We start from the raw sequence: 17751 nt of genomic DNA on the forward strand, positions 1-17751 counted from the left end.
AGCAGCTGTCGCTGCGCGGTTCGCGGAGCTCTGACCGTCATTTCCCCCTCCAGACTGCCTGGCAAAGGTAGGGGGAAATCATGAGTGGGCTGATTTAACTTACGGGACAAGGAGCGGTGACGGCAGGGGGTCACGGTGCAACTTATCAGGTGGGTTCTGTTCCTCGGACGAAGCCAACCTTTGAGGAATCTCAAAGAAGACTGGCCCACCTTAGTTTGGGAGGAACTCCACTGGGAAGAGGTAAAACCAAGAGAAAGAGAAAATTGGGATAAAAACGAGGTTGGAAAATCAAAGCTGTCAGTTCCAAGAGAAGTCAAAGGAGTTGCTGTTAATGCAACATGATCTGGTGGGTCTTATCCTAAAAATACCTCTGTTCAGGCAGTGGTCGCTGTCTCCGTCCTGCCTGATTACCTGCTCATCAACAATTCCTTTTTCAGACAGCCGACACCAGATAGCATCAGTTCTATTATAATATTTAACAACTGCACAGATGTTGCTTTTTATGTTTCTGCCTGGAGTCAAATGGATGGATTATAACTGGACCTGTTGATTTTAGGCCCTAAGTATTTACCCGCCTAGACGTCCAACCATGAGAAAAGCTGATGTAGCAATGACCCTGAAGAAGGGGGCCGATGAAGCAGCAGCGCCCCAAAGTCCCATCATCCCCCCCAAACGGTCCAAGACGACCCTGGAGCAAGTGGTCCCCAAATCCCGGGGCCCCGACCATCCCGACCCGTCTCCTCCCGTTTTCATCCGGAAAATGAGGAACGCCGCGGTGGGGACTGGCTGTGACATCCGCCTGAAGGTGACCGTGGTTGGGGACCCCCAGCCGTCCCTGTACTGGTACCACAACGACGAGCTGCTCAACATGGAGAACCAGGAGTACGGAGGCCTGTGGATTAGGGACTGCAAGCCCAGCGATGCTGGCCTCTACACCTGCATCGCCAACAATCACATGGGAGAAGCCCGGACCAGCGCCGTGCTGGCAGTCCTGGATCTGGGTGAAGGTAACGGTCCTGCTAGCTTACAGCCCAACGTGCTACACGCATCCATGAGCCCGAATCACGGTCCAGACTGAACGGGACCGTAAATCAGGATCCCTCAGAACAGCCATAACATCACTACAGATATTAACGATTTCACTTTTTACCACCAGACAAGTCAAAGTTTCAGCTTCTGGGCAATAATCACAACTAATTATACTAAATACACATTTAGTTGGTAGGCTAAAGATTAGTTAGCTTCCAGTTAAATATTTAGTTTGATAATTAGCTTAAAGCTAAATATTTTTTGATTGAGGCTGCATATTTAGTTGATTTAGCTTCAAAATAAATGTTTAGCCTGACTAAAGATTTAGCTTCCAACTCAATAGGAGCTTCCAAATTAAATAAATTCAAACTTACCTTTACCTTACTGGCTAAATATTTAGGTCTCAAACTCAGTATGCAGCCTACAAACTAGATAAGCTAAACAGTTAGCTTGATAAAACTAAACATGTAACTTGATGTTTGGAGGTACATTTCTAGTTGTTTTGTAATTTAGCTTTCTAACTAAATATGCATATTTAAAATATTTAGCTTGCTAACTAAATATTTAGTGAGATATTTAGCTTTTAAGTACATATTTGACATCTAATATTTAGCTTTTTAACTAAATATCTGGCTCATCACTACATGTTTTGTTTGTAATTGTGATATTTGACAGTTAAAGATGGTGAACATTTGATTTTGAAATGAAACTATTGTTTTTGTCGTCTGTCAGGCTGAATAATCCCAATTATTGCTACTAATGTTTGACTCCTTAGGATCCAACCTGCTGCCTGCAGGATGCGAATAATTGGGAGATTTTAGCTGTAAACATAAATCATTACTGGAAACATTAAATAATTTTATTATAAAAAACAACCTTTACCTAAATCAGAGAAAGTAGCTGTATGTTGGCTCCCTTTCTCTCCAGAATCACGTTTATTTTTCCTTTTCAGATCTAAACCCAGATTCAGTTTTGCATGTTTTTTGGTGTCAGATGCATCTTTGCTTGACATGAGCGTGCAGTGGAAAGGTTTGATTTCTGCGATTCTTTCTGGGAATAAATAATTCCTTAAACAGCTGATTGATCCAAAGCTACTCGCTGTTCTTCAGTGTCTGACCCGGGCGGCCAAACTTTCTGATCAGAAAACCACATTTTCCTGCTCAGCATCGCCTTGATTCTGCGTCAGCTGTTCTACAGAGTGACTTCTTTATATTTGAAGCTTAAAAAAGCAGAATATATTATAATTTAATCTTAAAAATCCCAATTTTTACAAGATCTGTCTCAGAAAATCGAGTCCAAATGTTTTTAAACATTTAATTTATTAAGACAAACAATTGTTTATTTTGATAAACTTTGCAGATAAATAGTAATAAACAATCCTTAAATCCTGCCTGTATTTACTGAATTTTATATTAAACCTCATTTCAACTGATTGATATTATGAAATCTAACAGGTTAGACCAAATAAAAATAACTCTTGAGAGACTTTCCTGCTGGTAAATGTTATTTATTGCTGTCATATAATTAAATGTTATCAGAGGAAAACATATTATAGAATCTGAATTTAATTTTAATATCTTCAAACTCCAGAATTGGTTGGAAAATGACTAAAAATGTAAAAAAAAATGATAGTAAAACGAGCAGCACTCTTTTATTTTAAATAGCTTAGTTATGCTAAGCTAACTAATGCTAATCTATGAATCATTCAAGCAAAAAAACTCCTAAGTTTAAGTTATAAATCAGTGTTATTTCAGCATAGAAGGTCATAAGTAAAAAGAAATCTAGCAGATAAAAGTCACACCTTTAATATTTAAATGTCTTATTTTTGTAATGTATCAGCTTTTCTGTTGCAAAAAACAATAAAAAAATATAAAAAATGTTCAGTTACTGAACTAAACACGTTGTAAAAGTCAAACAGGAGCCATTTTTCTTTTATTTTCCTCCTGTAAAAAGCCAGAAGCAAATAAAACAGCTGTTTTCAGAGCTGAATGTTTTGGGTCGACGTTTCCCATCAGCGTTTAAAAACTCGCCACAGCAGAGAGGAACGTTGAATTTCAGCTTCACGGCAGCTCAGTGTGATTCAGGCTCCTGGACCCTCGGCCGGCTCCAGCTGTCCCATCACTCAGCGAAGCCGCGTCGCTCTCTGTCCGCCTCTCTGTCCGCCCTCTTGTCCTCCGACCCCCCCGGTTATTTATACAGAGGAATGTGCCTGGCCTCAGATTTTTGTGATGCTATCAGGCCTCTCCTGTTACACAGCAAGACATCACTGCTAATATTAGCCAACGTGTTTCGCTCCCAGCCGCTGGGCGGCTCAGATCATCCACACGACGTGTCTTTCCTCGACTAAAACCACAAAAAAACGTCTCGTATAAACTCCGGATTTACCTGTGCAGGATGATGCTGCTTATTTATGCCAACAAATCGATCAAAAGTTGCAAAATGGAGGCGTTTTCCTATGTTTGTTTTAGCTATTTTTATACAGTTTCTTGAATATTTTTCACAACCTTTCAGCAAATCTGAGGGAAAGTTGAAACAATAAATTATAGTTTAGGAAAAATCCCAGCCCAACAGCTAATTTCTGAATTTTTTAAGTCAAAAATCAGGTTGTAGTGCAGAGACGTGTCATAAGGTGGAGGGATGAGAGGAAGGAAAACGGCCCATCAGGAGCGTGTGGGGTGATTATCCGGTTGGACGTTGGGCTATATTTGGCGGGTTGGACGTAGTCGGCGAGTGTGTGCGAAGCGTCTGGATGTGTTGTCCAGGAGCGAACAGGTGGAACCTGAGTTACTCTCTGGAAATCCCCGCTCTGATGCAATCAGTGCATCAACAGGGGCTGATCCGCTTTAATCAGAGGATAAATCACAAACGGTCAGAAAGGTCGCGACTAATCAGGCTACAAAAGAGAACAAAGGTTTCCATCCTGGCATTGTTTTGCAACAGGATTTTTTAAAATTGTGTTCTAATACAGAAAGTGATGCTAAAGTGGTTTTCCCCCCGTCACAGATCGCTTTAGTTTCAGTTCTTGTTGCCACAGTTAGAGTAACTAAACCCCAAGTCAACTTTCTTTTTGCAGATAAACTGTTTAAATAGTTTCTTAAAGGTTCTAACTTCATGTTTCTGTGCAAATCGTGAGATTTCTTTGTGTAAATTTGTTTAATTCTGCAATGTTACCTAAAGCCGTCTCAGTGCTGCCCTCTTTGGGTTGAACACGGGCTACTGCAGTTGAATTTTCCTATTGGTTGTTGCTCGTTGAATTTAAAAAAAGTCACAAAATTTGTCACGTTTGTAAATAAGATGGTTAAATTTGTTGCTTTTTTATGAAAAAAAAAAAGTTTTAAAATTTGTCACTAGTTGCTTTTTTGGTAAAGAGTTGATGCATTTTGTGTTTTTCTAGATTTATCAGTTGCTGGATTTAGGGCTGTTGTAAACGATTATTTTAGTAATCGAGTAATCTATAGATTTTTCTTACGATTAATCGAGTAATCGGATAAAAACAATTATGAAATAAAATATTGGTAAATCTTCCTTAACACCAGTGTTACTATCGGATATCAACGTCAGTCTATTTTTTCCACCTTTGAGCTTCCCTACCAGTTACTTTTTTGTAGACCGAGGGAGCAATACGGGATATTTACGGCTCCTCCGTTCAGAAACTCATCTACCAGCCATGTTCCGCCTCCCGTTTGTTCAGACCGGGATGATATAAGTTTATTGTGCGGTTCGTCCGTAAAGCTGCTCTTACCCTGTAAGCATCAACCCTCAGCCGCCCGCCGTGTTCAGTCTCCCCGCTCACCTGTAGAAATCCTCCTCAGCTTCTTCCCGCCGTTCAACCAGCAGCTCCGGAGCAGAAAGGCTGCCGGACTCCCGGCATCGCGCCGGTCATTTTAAGGATGTTTATTGGTCCCACAAAAACGAACCCGGAATTATCACCAATCAGTAAAATCCCCGCGGGCCGAACTTGAAGATTGGACGTTATGCCGCTAACACGTAGCTTCCGTCAACAACTCAGAGGCGGAAGTCAGAGCTCCGCGCAACGCAAATAATGTTCCGGCTGAAACACGGTGCGCTAAATGATAAAACATAAATTAACGAAGCTTCGAGGCAGGTCAATTTTCCTCGAGGAATTTTAATAATCGAGGTACTCGAACCACTCGAGGAATCGTTTCAGCCCTAGCTGGATTTATTGCAAGTAGGTTTTTAACAAACTCACTGGATTTTGTTGCTAGTTTGTCTTTCATAAAATAAAATAAAAAGTTGGTAGATTTGTTGCTTTTTTAAAAAGTCGCTGGTGTCCAAAGGATTCAGGGCTTCTTAAAGAGACAGAGGCCAAATTCAATCCATCAAATTGTGAAGTCAAATTTGTTCCAATTTATGTGTGATATAAATGTAGCATTTTCATAACAAGTGAAGGTAATACTGACACTTGATTGTGCTTTAAAGGCATAATGCATTTAAAAAATACATAAACACATATTTAAGTATATTTAAATGAGTAGATCCTTTGCTTTAAGTTTGCTGCGTTTAGGAAACTTTTGTTCCTGCCGGCTGATGGTTTCCTCTCCCCTTAATATTTTTATCACTCTGATGTTCACATCCAGTGGCGTAGCCAGAGGGGGGGCCAAGGGGGCCAGTGCCCCCCCTGTCATCTGATTGGCCCCCCCAGTCTCCCCCCTGATGATTGACATGTAACGGCACCAGGTTATTCCTGTACATTATTTGGAATCATTCTAAGAAGAAAAACAATAATAAATATATGAAAAGAAAATGTATAAAACTTTATATAAGTCCATGTGACATAAATAAATAGATTTTCATCAGGCGCGATACCAGCCCCCTTTATACTCATAACAAGCTGATATTCTTCTCCTAGATGTTTCAGTTGCTGCTGTGGTGAAACTCAAAGGCTAAAGCACTTCATACCTGGTGGTGATGGTAAAACACCAATAAGTTATTTATTGATCCTCCGCAAAAAAATAAATAAAGGAAAAACCGAAGAGGGACCGACGATGTTCTAGTTTGGATCAGAGGTGGCGCTACAGTTTTTTCGTTGTCCGTCAAAGAAAAAAATTATTTTATTTCCAATTTGTAGTCATCAAATGAAACATTTATTATTTCTCTGTTGGAACGTTTTTGAAATCAGGTAACATTTCACGAAATGACGTGATTAGAAGACGGCAGAACTCTGATCGGTTCCTGATCCCGCATCACTTCCTCCAGAAGCGGATCAGCTGCTGGACGCTCCAGAGCCTCTGGTCCGTTAAAGCGTCCAGATCAGAGCTGATTCTCTGACTGATGTTGTTCTTAGTCTGATTAATAATGAGCTCCACGATGTTCTCTGTGCGTAAAGTTGAAACTGTCTGAGCACCAAGTGGTCAGCTGATCACAGTCTGGACAGAAACCAGCGAACTGCTCTCTGTTCTTATCAAGATGAGGCTGAGGAGGGAATCTGACATGTTAACTCAGTTTTTACTGGTTTGGTTTTTAAAACACCATTAACTCAGCAGTGTAACTATATATTGTATATTTGGCGTTTGTCGCCTCATGTGTGATTAACTGGAGCATTTATTGCCCAGAGCTCTGCGCTTGTTTCTGTCTAACGCATCTGCACTTTCATTTCTTTCCTCTCTCAACAGTCAGCTGCTATTCCTCTACATAAACTACAATAAGTAGATCATAACATTCTCTTTAGCTTTTCTCTGTGTGCTGCAAACTCATTAAATGTAAACTCATTAGAAGCCGAACCACCATCAGGCAAATAATTCAAATAATCCAGAACTATTGTTACCTGTCCAAACAGAGCTTCCTAACCAAGGTGTCCATAACTCTTCAACACGCTGTCAGCTCCCGGTCAGAAAGACGCATTTAGTTCAGTGTCCATGAGATGATATTCAGAAAGGATCTTTTATTTGATTGATTTTAGTTTCCTCTGCGATGAACTCTGCGTAAAGTCTATCATGTCTCCATGTGCCCCAGTCAAAGGTGTTAATTATAACATGTCAAATGACAGAGGGGCTTAAAAAATAACCAAATATTCAGTTTGGTTATTTTTTTTAATTATATATATATATATATATATATATATATATATATATATATATATATATATATATATATATATATATATATAGATGTGCACACACACATTTAAAATTTTGCCCCCCCCCCCCCAGAGGTAGTCTTGGCCCCCCCAACTTTAAAAGTCTAGCTCCGCCACTGTTCACATCTAACACCAGATTGAAACTAAAACCTCATGAAATGCAGTTTCCAAGGAGACAAAAAGAGATTACACAATCAGCAGCGCATGAAATCAAACCTGTTAAAACCTGATTACATTTCTCCTCTTTTGGATGTTTTATCTGATTTATTCCCTGTTTTCTGTCGTTTTGCGTTGCTGGTTGAGGGTTTTTTTTTAAGCTGGGATGTTTGGAGCAGATTTCATGTTTTGCTGCTGTTAACCGTGTTGTTATTCTGCGTGAAGGTTGCTGCCTGGTGACAGCAGTTACTGTATGTATTAATGAATAAGCGCAGAATGAGCGGGATTCGCTGGAAGAAGCGCGGAGGAGCGGGGATCTCCCCTCCTCCTCTCGGCCGGCTCCTTCCAGCGGTTTGAGGATAAAACTCGACCTCATGGGGAGGAAGAGTCGGATCCGGAGAGGCTGGATCGTTCCCACCGGTTCGTCCGCCTGCAGGGGAGGTGTTGTGGGGGGCGCAGCGGGGGAAGATGCTCTCTCCGTCGCTGGCTATTGTTTTTACCACAGAAGCGGGGGGGGGGGGGTGAGATGCATTCAACAGACATTTGCACCTGCGGATGGAGGTTTGCTTCCCACACATGGATTCCCTCAGTAGAACCGCAGAGACTCGTTATGTAATCGACAAAGTGCCTTCTTTCTTTTGCATTTCTTTTTGTTTATTTCTTTTCTCTCGCCTGGCTGTCAGCATATGAGAAACGGAGCGTTTTGCGCTGAAGCTGCTGATGTCTCTGGAGGAAAATTCCTCATTTAGGAGCAACGTAGCGGCGCGGATCCCCCCCGTGTGTGGCGGGGAATACCCTGCTGCTGAGCGTAAGCCAGGCAGAGAAATAAACCCACCATGGAAACATTTCACCACAAAGAGAACAACCAGGCAAGTTGCTCGTTTAATGACTTATCTCTGCATTCGATTGCTGGAAGCCTTTATATCTGGGATTACCTCTGTTCATATCGCCGTCTTCACAGTAGTTTGGGAATTTTGTGCAAAAAGCTCAAACCGTCCCTGTTGCTCAGAAATCAGCAGAAAAACTTTAAAGTTTCGCTTGAAATGTTTTACAAAATTTGGACAAGGCTGTCATTACAAGGTTTTAATTTCATTGTTTACTGAAAAGATCAGTTTTTATGTTCTGAACCTAAACAGCCAGACTAGTTTTAAAATGAGAAGAAGCCAAAATAAATAATAAATAATAATTAAAGTCCAGCTAGCAGTGTCGTACGTCAAAACTAATCAATGGATGTGAAAGAAATTAAGAAATAGTCTGATAGATGATATGATTATTAAACTAGATTATATAACTAAATAGAGAAACTTGCATTGTTTTTAAAACACTAACTAATGCTAATGCATTTAGCAGAAGCTAAATAAAATAAACGCTCATTTCAACCTTGTTCATTTGATACACAAACATCACTTGGTGCTTCCCTAATGGGTGGATAACTTTAGAGGAAATAGTCTCCATACACTTCAAAATAAGAGCATGAATGTAAATGTCTAACTATGCTTAACAGTCGGTAACCAAACCTTCAACAAAAATGTTGAACTTTATTCAACTGAAAGTTTATAAAACAACAAATTGGCCAATTAGAATTTCTTCAAAAAAATAATTTAATCTAAACTCTTCAAATTAGGCTGCACAGTGGCGCAGTTGGTAGAAGGTTCTGGGTTCGATTCCCAGCCTGGGGTCTTTCTGCATGGAGTCTCCATGTTCTCCCTGTGCATGGTGGGTTTTCTCCGGGTACTCCGGTTTCCTCCCACAGTCCAAAAACATGACTGTCAGGTTAATTGGCCTCTCCAAATTGTCCCTAGGTGTGAGTGTGTGTGTGCATGGTTGTGTGTCTCTGTGTTGCCCTGCGACAGACTGGCGACCTGTCCAGGTGACCCCGCCTCTCGCCCAGAACGCTAGCTGGAGAGGCACCAGCACCTCCTGACCCCACTGAGGGACAAGGGTGTAGAAAATGGATGGATGGATAAACTCCTCAAAGTACTAAGCTAAGAAAATGTATCTATGCTATCAGTGGATTTCTTCCTGCTACTGGGAAGAAAATAAACGTCTTTATGTATTCTTTACAGTCGATAACCCAAACTTTTATTAAAGAAATAAATGTATTAATAAATTATTTATTTTATTCAAAAGTAATGTTTTGACTCAAAGTTGCATAATCAAATTCATACACATAAATTATACAATTTTATACAATTATACCCAAACTTGCTTCTTAATACTAGCATTACTCGTTCCTTCGCTGCCTGGTGTATCTAAAAAGCTTCATACCCCAAGTTAGTAATAACTGAATTTTTGGTAACAAGTTGCCTATTCTGATGTATTAATTGTACATACATACATTGTATTGGTGCTTCCCTAACGGGTGGATAACTTTAGAGGAAATAGTCTTCATACACTTCAAAATAAGAGCATGAATGTAAATGTCTAACTATGCTTAACAGTCGGTAACCAAACCTTCAACAAAAATGTTGAACTTTATTCAACTGAAAGTTTATAAAACAACAAATTGGCCAATTAGAATTTCTCCCAATAAATAATTTAGCTTAATCTAAACTCTTCAAAGTAGGCTACACAGTGGCGCAGTTGGTAGAAGGTTCTGGGTTCGATTCCCGGCCATGGGAATCCTTACATACATTATAATGCCTAAATATTTTATTACATAATCTAGCTCAGGCTTAAGATTGTTTTCCGTTTGTGAAGTTCAAAGCCTGTTGCACGTTTCCGTTTCCACATGTAGTTCACATTTTGACCACTAGATTGGTGTCAAGTTACCTCTAACAGCAACATTAGCATGAGCGGATATGTACCAACCAACGTTTGCTGTGTTTCCTTGGATCTGTTCTCAGTGAAAGTGGTTTGAAGGGTTAAACCTCCATGAACAGATCTTTACCTTCACTAACAATGTGATGTTTTAACCTGAATAAAAAGACACTTTTTCACATTAATCTCATCTCCAAACAGGAAGAACGTTTACAGTTGGTTGTTTCTTTTTTTTCTTCTTTGAATGTGGGGATGGACGCAGTTTGCATTAATTTTGCATGAATCTGCAGAGTAATCTGTGCAGAGTGGGTTTCAGATCTGGTGAAATTTAGTTTGCAGACATGCAGGATGAACAGATGAACAGTGCATCACTTACAGGAAAATATTAAAAGAAAGGACAGAGGTAGGCACCAGCTCCAGTGGTAAGAACAAGAAAATGATGAAGGAGGCTTTATGAACCTGTGGAAGCTGTTAGCAGCATCTTATCTTTCCAAGTGATTCCACACCATGGGATGCAGATTCATGAGCGCCACTTGGATAAGAGTGACTCAGTCATGCTTTCTATTTTCAGACTGAGTTTTCTGTGTGTGTTAAAACAAAAGGCATCTCTTATTAGCATGTGCTTCTATCCGGAGAGGATCTGCTGACATTAAGCTGCCCTTAATTTAGCCTCCAGTATTAACTTTGCTCCTCGGCCTCCCTGTACGGTGACATGCGCCGTATTTATGACAGACGTCTCGGTGTTTGGAGTTTCTCCTTTTCTACCGGTTCACTAAGCAAACCAACGTGAACGAGGCTCTTGTTTTTTAATTGTCCTCCACCAAATATTGCTAATGAATCCTTGTGACAGTGACGGCGTAGTAAGCATGTTACTATGGCAACCGTGTCCTCTCCTCACGCCATGATGGTAAGTTATTACATCACAGACTCACTCAGGCTGTGTTTGTCATGCCTGCAGACTCTGAGACAACAGAAGATGAAGGTGGCGACCAGTTCGAGACCAAAGAGGACCGCGGGGACGCCGAGGACCAGGCCGTTCATGGTGGTAACCCGTCCGTCTTCCTCCACTGTGTCCCGCCAGGATTTGCTTTGGATTTACTGTTGTTGCTGCTGCAGCCTTCAGACGTATATCAACAGCATGTTCCAAGTGTTACAGTCCAAAACCCTAAATCAGACATCAACAACCCAGAGCTACTGCCCTGCAGGTCTTAGATCTAACAGCTGAATCACATCCAGTGGTGGACACTGCTAGCTAACATGTTAGCTGTGCTTCAGATGTATATCGAAAGTTAGCTGTACTAACTTTTCATAAACATTAATTCCCCGTAATGCTAAAGCGCTATACCAACATGGTTTTCAGCAGTAACTAATGCTAACCCACTACAATATGACAGTATTCAGCAGAAGCTAATGCTAACCCACTACAATATGACAATATTTAGCAGAAGCTAATGCTAACCCACTACAATATGACAGTATTTAGCAGAAGCTAATGCTAACCCACTACAATATGACAGTATTTAGAAGAAGCTAATGCTAACCCACTACAATATGGCAGTATTCAGCAGAAGCTAATGCTAACCCACTACAATATGACAATATTTAGCAGAAGCTAATGCTAACCCACTACAATATGACAGTATTTAGCAGAAGCTAATGCTAACCCACTACAATATGACAGTATTTAGAAGAAGCTAATGCTAACCCACTACAATATGGCAGTATTCAGCAGAAGCTAATGCTAACCCACTACAAAAATGACAGTATTCAGCAGAAGCTAATGCTAACCAACTACAATATGGCAGTATTTAGAAGAAGCTAATGCTAACCCACTACAATATCACAGTACTTAGCAGAAGCTAATGCTAACCCACTACAATATGACAGTACTTAGCAGAAGCTAATGCTAACCCACTACAATATGACAGTACTTAGCAGAAGCTAATGCTAACCCACTACAATATGACAGTATTTAGCAGAAGCTAATGCTAACCCACTACAATATGACAGTATTTAGCAGAAGCTAATGCTAACCCACTCCACCAGGGCCGGCAGCCAGCATGTTTTAGTTCTCTCCCTGGTGGTAGTAACAATCTTCTGAGCAAGTCAATGTTCTCCTAAGATATCTAACGAGCCTCATTTGATCCAGGTGCGCTAAAGCAAGGAGAGAAATAAAACATGCAGGATGCCGGGCCTGGAGGACAGACTTTGGACGCCCCTGCATTACAACAACACAATACTTAGTGGAAGCTAATGTTAAAGATCTATACCAACAGACAAACAACTGTAAACAACACACAAAAAACTGTATGTTTTAAATAAAGTTAATCAGAATAAAGAGCGAGAACTTGAGGAAAGGAAATGGAACTAAACAGTCTTCATTCACTTCAAAATAAGAGCATGAATATAAACATCTAACTGCTTGATGAATTCTGTCAGTCGATAATTTAAACTTTAACACAGATGTGTAACTTTATTCAGCTGAAAGTTTGCAAATCAGCCCCTTTGTACCGTTGTAGTTTTTTTTATTTGAGTCTGACTTTTTCAGGTTTCAGTCGGTGCGACGTTTTGTACCTGCGAAGGGAAACAGGAGTGGTTGCTTAGTGATCATTTGGTCTGTGATTATTTTGTGGGTTAGCAGCTGAAAGTTGAGGAACTACTGGATTCATTGGAGTTGCAAATGTGTATTATTTAATATTACCATGAATGCATGACTAATTTACCAACATATTTGTTTTTCTGCATGAGAAACAGTGATGGAGAAATGTGGAGAGGACAGAAGTAGAACACATGGACAAGAGGATCTCTCTACCAGGCAAGTAGGAGTCACATTATGGCGCTCCAAAATGCCTCCTTGTCTTACTACGTTCCCTCTGAATCCAGGGGTTGACGTTAGATTATTCTTTTTCAGAAGCCAAGACGATTTTGCAAGAGAATCTCCTCCCCAAGTTCTTCCACCGCCATCGCCAAGGCTGGTCAAGCGTGGCCCGTCCTCTCCGATGCCAAGCCGCTCTGGTTCAACCACTCCTGTCAGCTCGCGTAAGAAAATCGTTGTGCCAACTGAATACCTAGACACGGTTCCAGGAGAGTTTGAGGAAAAGACAAAGCAGCCAAAAAGTGTTTGTCAGGGAGGCGGCCAGGACTCCAGGCCACAGACCCCACTGAGTGAGTCTTCTCGAAAAGAGTTCAACCTCAGACCTTCTCCGAAGCTGACACGGGCGAGCTCAAAGGTTTTCGAGAAGGTCCGTGGCTTAGAGGAGCGGCGGCGAAGCCTCGATATTCCAGAAGGTTCTGTCTCGGGAAGGTCCTGGGCCGGGTTCAACCGTGCTGGGTCGGTAGATTCAGACGACGGTGGAAGCCGGTTGGGCATCTCCAGGGAGAGTTCAAGAGAAGATCTTCGAGAGGCTTTGAAAGAGGATGCTGCTGAACGGAGGTCCATGTTTAAGCAGAGAGCTGCTTCCCTGGAGGAGAAACCTCGCTACTCTCAAAAGGTTCAGGACATCGAGAACAAGTTCACGGAAGAGCTCCAGCGCATCAAGAAACTGGTTGGGAAACCCCATCTGAAGAAATCCTTCTCCACCGAACAGCTCACCCTGAAGGGGAAGCAGCGCCAGCCTTTCAGGAAAATCGAACCGATTCCTCCACAGGTTCTACAGAAGCTGCAAGAAAGAGAACGCGCTCAGTGGGAAAAGGAGCAAAGGGAGAAGGGCCCGAGTCAGCAACAGCAGCAGGAACTGCATCAACCCCAGAAGACAACAACAACCGGCCCAACAGCGGGGAGATCCAGAGACGCCCCGGGACCGCCGGAGTCCGTGCAGCTATCAGAGCTGCCTGGACAGCGCTTCGTCCGGGAGTTACACCGAGTCAGTCCGGTAACAGAAATACTCCCCAGGTCGTCTTCGCCAGCTTTACTTCAACAGCAAAGGGCCGAGTCGCCCAATGTCACAATGACGCTGCGTAAGGTCGAGCGACGGCCCCCAAGTCCGCTCGTTCAAAGAGTTTCTCGAATGCAAGAATCACCTCACAGCCAAGAGCCGGAGACGGGGAGGAAGACGCCCGTTGAGGTGGCAGTGAGGAAAATTGAAAACAGACCTGAAAGTCCTCTGGTGCAGAAAAGGGCTGTCATTATGCAAGACCTTCACCTTCAGCCTCGTCCAAAATCCCCACGAGTAACATCCGTTACCCCACCAGAGGACGTGATGGAGGTGTCCAAACCAGCTCCACAGTTAAAGGTCCCTACGATTATTGTTGAAGATGAGAAAATGGACGAGGACGTTCCTGCAAAGACAAAAGAGCCCAAGCAGACGAGTACCAAGGAGGGGAAACCTCCGAAGACCAAAGGGAAGAGCCGCCGTCCTCGTCCTCTGTCTCCAGAGTTAGGTTTGTGGTTTAACAGTCATTCTTGTTCCGTATCAATGCCTGGAGATAACGACGGTTAAAAATGTACAGATTCCTCAGACGATTCGTACGTTTCTGCTGGAGAAGACCCGATGGAGGCTCCTGTGTTTGAGTTCAGCCTCCAGGACACCGTAGCATCCGCTGGCGCAGACGTGCTGCTGAAAACCATAATCGCAGGAACCCCGTGTCCTGAAGGTAACAAGGCCTTTTTTATGTTAAAATCCCTGAAAACGAGGAATTTTAAGAGAACAAGTTGAGTTATATGCCTTCCTGCCTTCTCTGCACAAGTTACCTGGACTAAAGACAACATGGACGTCACAGGCACGCCGAGCTACCTGGTGAAGGTGGAAGGCGAACGGCACAGTCTGCTCATAAGATCAGCTACAGCAGCTGACAGTGGGAAGTTCTGCGTGACTGCAGTCAATCAGATGGGAAGTGCCGCCAGCAGCGCCACGCTCACAGTCAGAGCAGGTGAGACGTCGCTGTTCATGCTTTAACGGCTGTTCTTTTTTTAAGTTTGAACGGTACGACAGAGCTTTACAGCCAGAAATCATGAGAATAAAATTACAAAAAAGTTTGGTAACACTTTATTTGAAGGGGGGTGAATAAGACTGACGTGACACTGTAATAAACATTGTAATAAACTCATCCAGGACTTGATATTATACAAAATTCCCACTGTTTACATTTAGACCAGCATATCAGGTGTTTTTGATGTCAATTTAAAGTGGTATAAATTATTTACTAGAGCCAATCTATTGTTTTTGGTTTTAAGCCTCATTTCCTTCCAGCCTGCAGTTGGTCTGCTGTTCATTTTGCAGCTTCATATTGAACATTATTGGTGTTGATCCACAGTCTGAACCCCGAAGGATCCACTTAACCTCTTTAATTTGCAGCAGATTACTTTGTAGAAGGTGTTTCATGAACCCAAGCTGCCGACAGATTTAAATCAGGTCAGTGTGCGTAACGTTTGTTTTCGGTCGGTGCTGCTGACTTTATAAAAATCCATTGTTCTATACTTTCTCTTCCCACGCTGACGCTGGGTTTCTCTGCTGCTCCCTCGCCGTTATCTCCCTAAACAAAACGAGTGTGCATGTCTGTCTGTGTGTGCGCCGTATACTCCAGCTCAATAACCACACTTATAGTTTCCATAGAAACGACGAGGGGAAACTGAACCTATGAATTTCCCAGCGAGTGTCAGTAGCTGTGCTCACTGTGAATAATACGCTATTGTTTTTATGCAACACAGTTTTCCATTTCAGATGGTAATTATTAGCGGGCGCAGGAGAGGTACGGGTAATTTGTAAACCTTTTTATCGCCTGTGTTCTCGCTGAACTGTGCAAAAAGCTAAAAATCGATGTTTACTGAGGCAAAATGAAAAGCAGAAATCCTAATATTTAAGTCAGTTTTGGAAAGCTCAAAAGAAACAACAGTGGTGGCTAATAGTGCAGCTAACTTTTCATTTAGCACTTGAGCTTTGAAAACATTTAGCACATTTAGTTCACTGACCTGGATAAAAACTAAAGCTTAACTTACTGTTTTGTAAACTTTCAGTTGAATAAAGTTCAACATCTGTTTTGAAGTTTTGGTTATTACCTGTTAGGGATTTTCCATTTCAACAGTCATGCTCTTATTTTGAAGCTGTTTACACAGCAGTTCCTCCCCTGACGTTCCCTTTTTATTTAAAATAAACTTTATTGAGCAAACGGCAAGTGTGCAACAAACAAAAGAATGAGGCCTACAGAAAAATTCAACACTGACAAAAACAAACAAGGGATGCCAATTAATTAAACAGATACACATACAAATTTACATGAATTGTTTTAGAGCCTTTTTGTTGGTGCTCCTCAGGTTCTCAACATGCGGTGCAGCAAATTACGTCCATCCTGACCCAGAATGCATTGCTGGTTCTGCAGCAAACAGCTTAAAATCTATAAATGTCCTGCATGTTTTCTGACCAAAGCCTTACTGTGGTCAGTTAGGCAAAACCAGCAACAGCGTTAGCAAAACACAACTATAAAACTGAAACATCCTGAACCGCGCTGATATGTGCACAGTAACAAACTAGGCCCTGTGGGGGGCGCTGTAATGACATGGTGTGTCAGTAACACATGGTGATGGTCATGGTGGCAATTAGCATTTTAGCATTAGCTTCTGCTCAATGTGGTGTAGGTATTGTCCCCCCTTAGCCTTAGCAGAGCTAATGTTTAAGATTATTGCTTCAGGATTAGCGCAGCTGGCTTTTTAGTTAGCACTGTCCAACACTGGAAAACAACTTTTTGACTTTTTTAGCAATGCTACATTTAGCATATAAATGTTTATCTGGATTTGCAGACTGTCTTTTAGTACAAATCATAGTTTTCACCGAGGATCTGCTTATGTGAAGCTAAATTTCTACTCTTTTAAACAGATTGGTGTTGTTAGCAGCCACTCCCAATGAGTTGTAAAAAAGGCGGGAATCGCCACAGCAACGGCTCATTTTACCCAGAATTACCTGGGGGAATGGTGCTGAGGGTGTTGATGGATGGAAATTTAACCCGACTTTGCTGATCTCAGACTCTGTGCAGGAGCTAAAAGGAGGTTTGGGTGTGCCGATGGAAATCAGCAGCCCGATAACGTCTGACGAAGAGTATTTAAGTCCTTTGGAGGAAGCTACGGACTTCGGAGCTCAAGAGCCGAGACGAACTATTGACGCAAGATTCAGGGAACCTCCTGCTTTTCTGGTCAGACCATCAAGGACAAACTGGAGCTAATTTACTTTAAATTTTAATGTTTTTTTTTTTTTTTAACCATTTTAGAGCATGGGAATGTGTAGTAAACACTGTATTTTATTCATTTGTTGTTACATTTTTAACAGGCAGCAATGGCCGACCAATCTGTCACTGAAGGCCAGGAAGTGACCATGTGTGTTCGGGTCACAGGACAACCGAAGCCCATGCTCTACTGGTGCGTTCCTTCAGGACGCCACGTCACGTTTCAGCAAACTGCAGCCGATTTACACCAGTTCAGATGAGGTTTAGGACCTTTTCTGGGCTCAGCAGCTTCATCAATTTATAACCGATTTCACTCCCACAGCCACAATAACTGGGAATAAAAATAAAAAAATGAAAAGTAATTTGGAACATTTTTTTCACTTTAAAATCTTAAGTTTCAAAACAATTTTTCAGTTTAAATTTTTTTTTTTACACTTGCAATTTTTTCCAGTTCAAACATTTTTCCAGGGTCAGAATTATTTTTCAATTTCAAAGTAATGCTTCAGCTCCAATTTGTTTTTATAAACTTTATTACCTCCACAGACAAAGAGACGTGT

The 17751-nt window shown here is 41.7% G+C and overlaps 1 protein-coding gene across 3 annotated transcripts in view; it reads left to right on the plus strand.

Annotated features, from left to right (window-relative positions):
* Nucleotides 1-17751, plus strand: part of spegb (striated muscle enriched protein kinase b) — a 44561-nt gene continuing 26810 nt past the window's right edge. The window contains exons 1-9 of one of the 3 annotated variants that reach the window (XM_081604703.1): nt 1-346; nt 557-1007; nt 11001-11084; nt 12797-12857; nt 12954-14422; nt 14492-14635; nt 14729-14911; nt 16998-17164; nt 17299-17387. In XM_081604703.1, the coding sequence (XP_081460829.1) occupies nt 332-346; nt 557-1007; nt 11001-11084; nt 12797-12857; nt 12954-14422; nt 14492-14635; nt 14729-14911; nt 16998-17164; nt 17299-17387 (2663 nt within the window). In that variant the 5' untranslated portion in view covers nt 1-331. Of the gene's footprint in view, nt 347-556; nt 1008-7400; nt 8152-11000; nt 11085-12796; nt 12858-12953; nt 14423-14491; nt 14636-14728; nt 14912-16997; nt 17165-17298; nt 17388-17751 lie in introns of those variants that run through there. The other 2 variants (XM_081604704.1, XM_081604705.1) reach the window with 2 other exon arrangements.

The sequence above is a fragment of the Poecilia reticulata genome, chromosome 2, assembly GCF_904066995.2.
Source record: "Poecilia reticulata chromosome 2, P_reticulata-male-v2, whole genome shotgun sequence".
Classification (NCBI taxonomy): domain Eukaryota; kingdom Metazoa; phylum Chordata; class Actinopteri; order Cyprinodontiformes; family Poeciliidae; genus Poecilia; species Poecilia reticulata.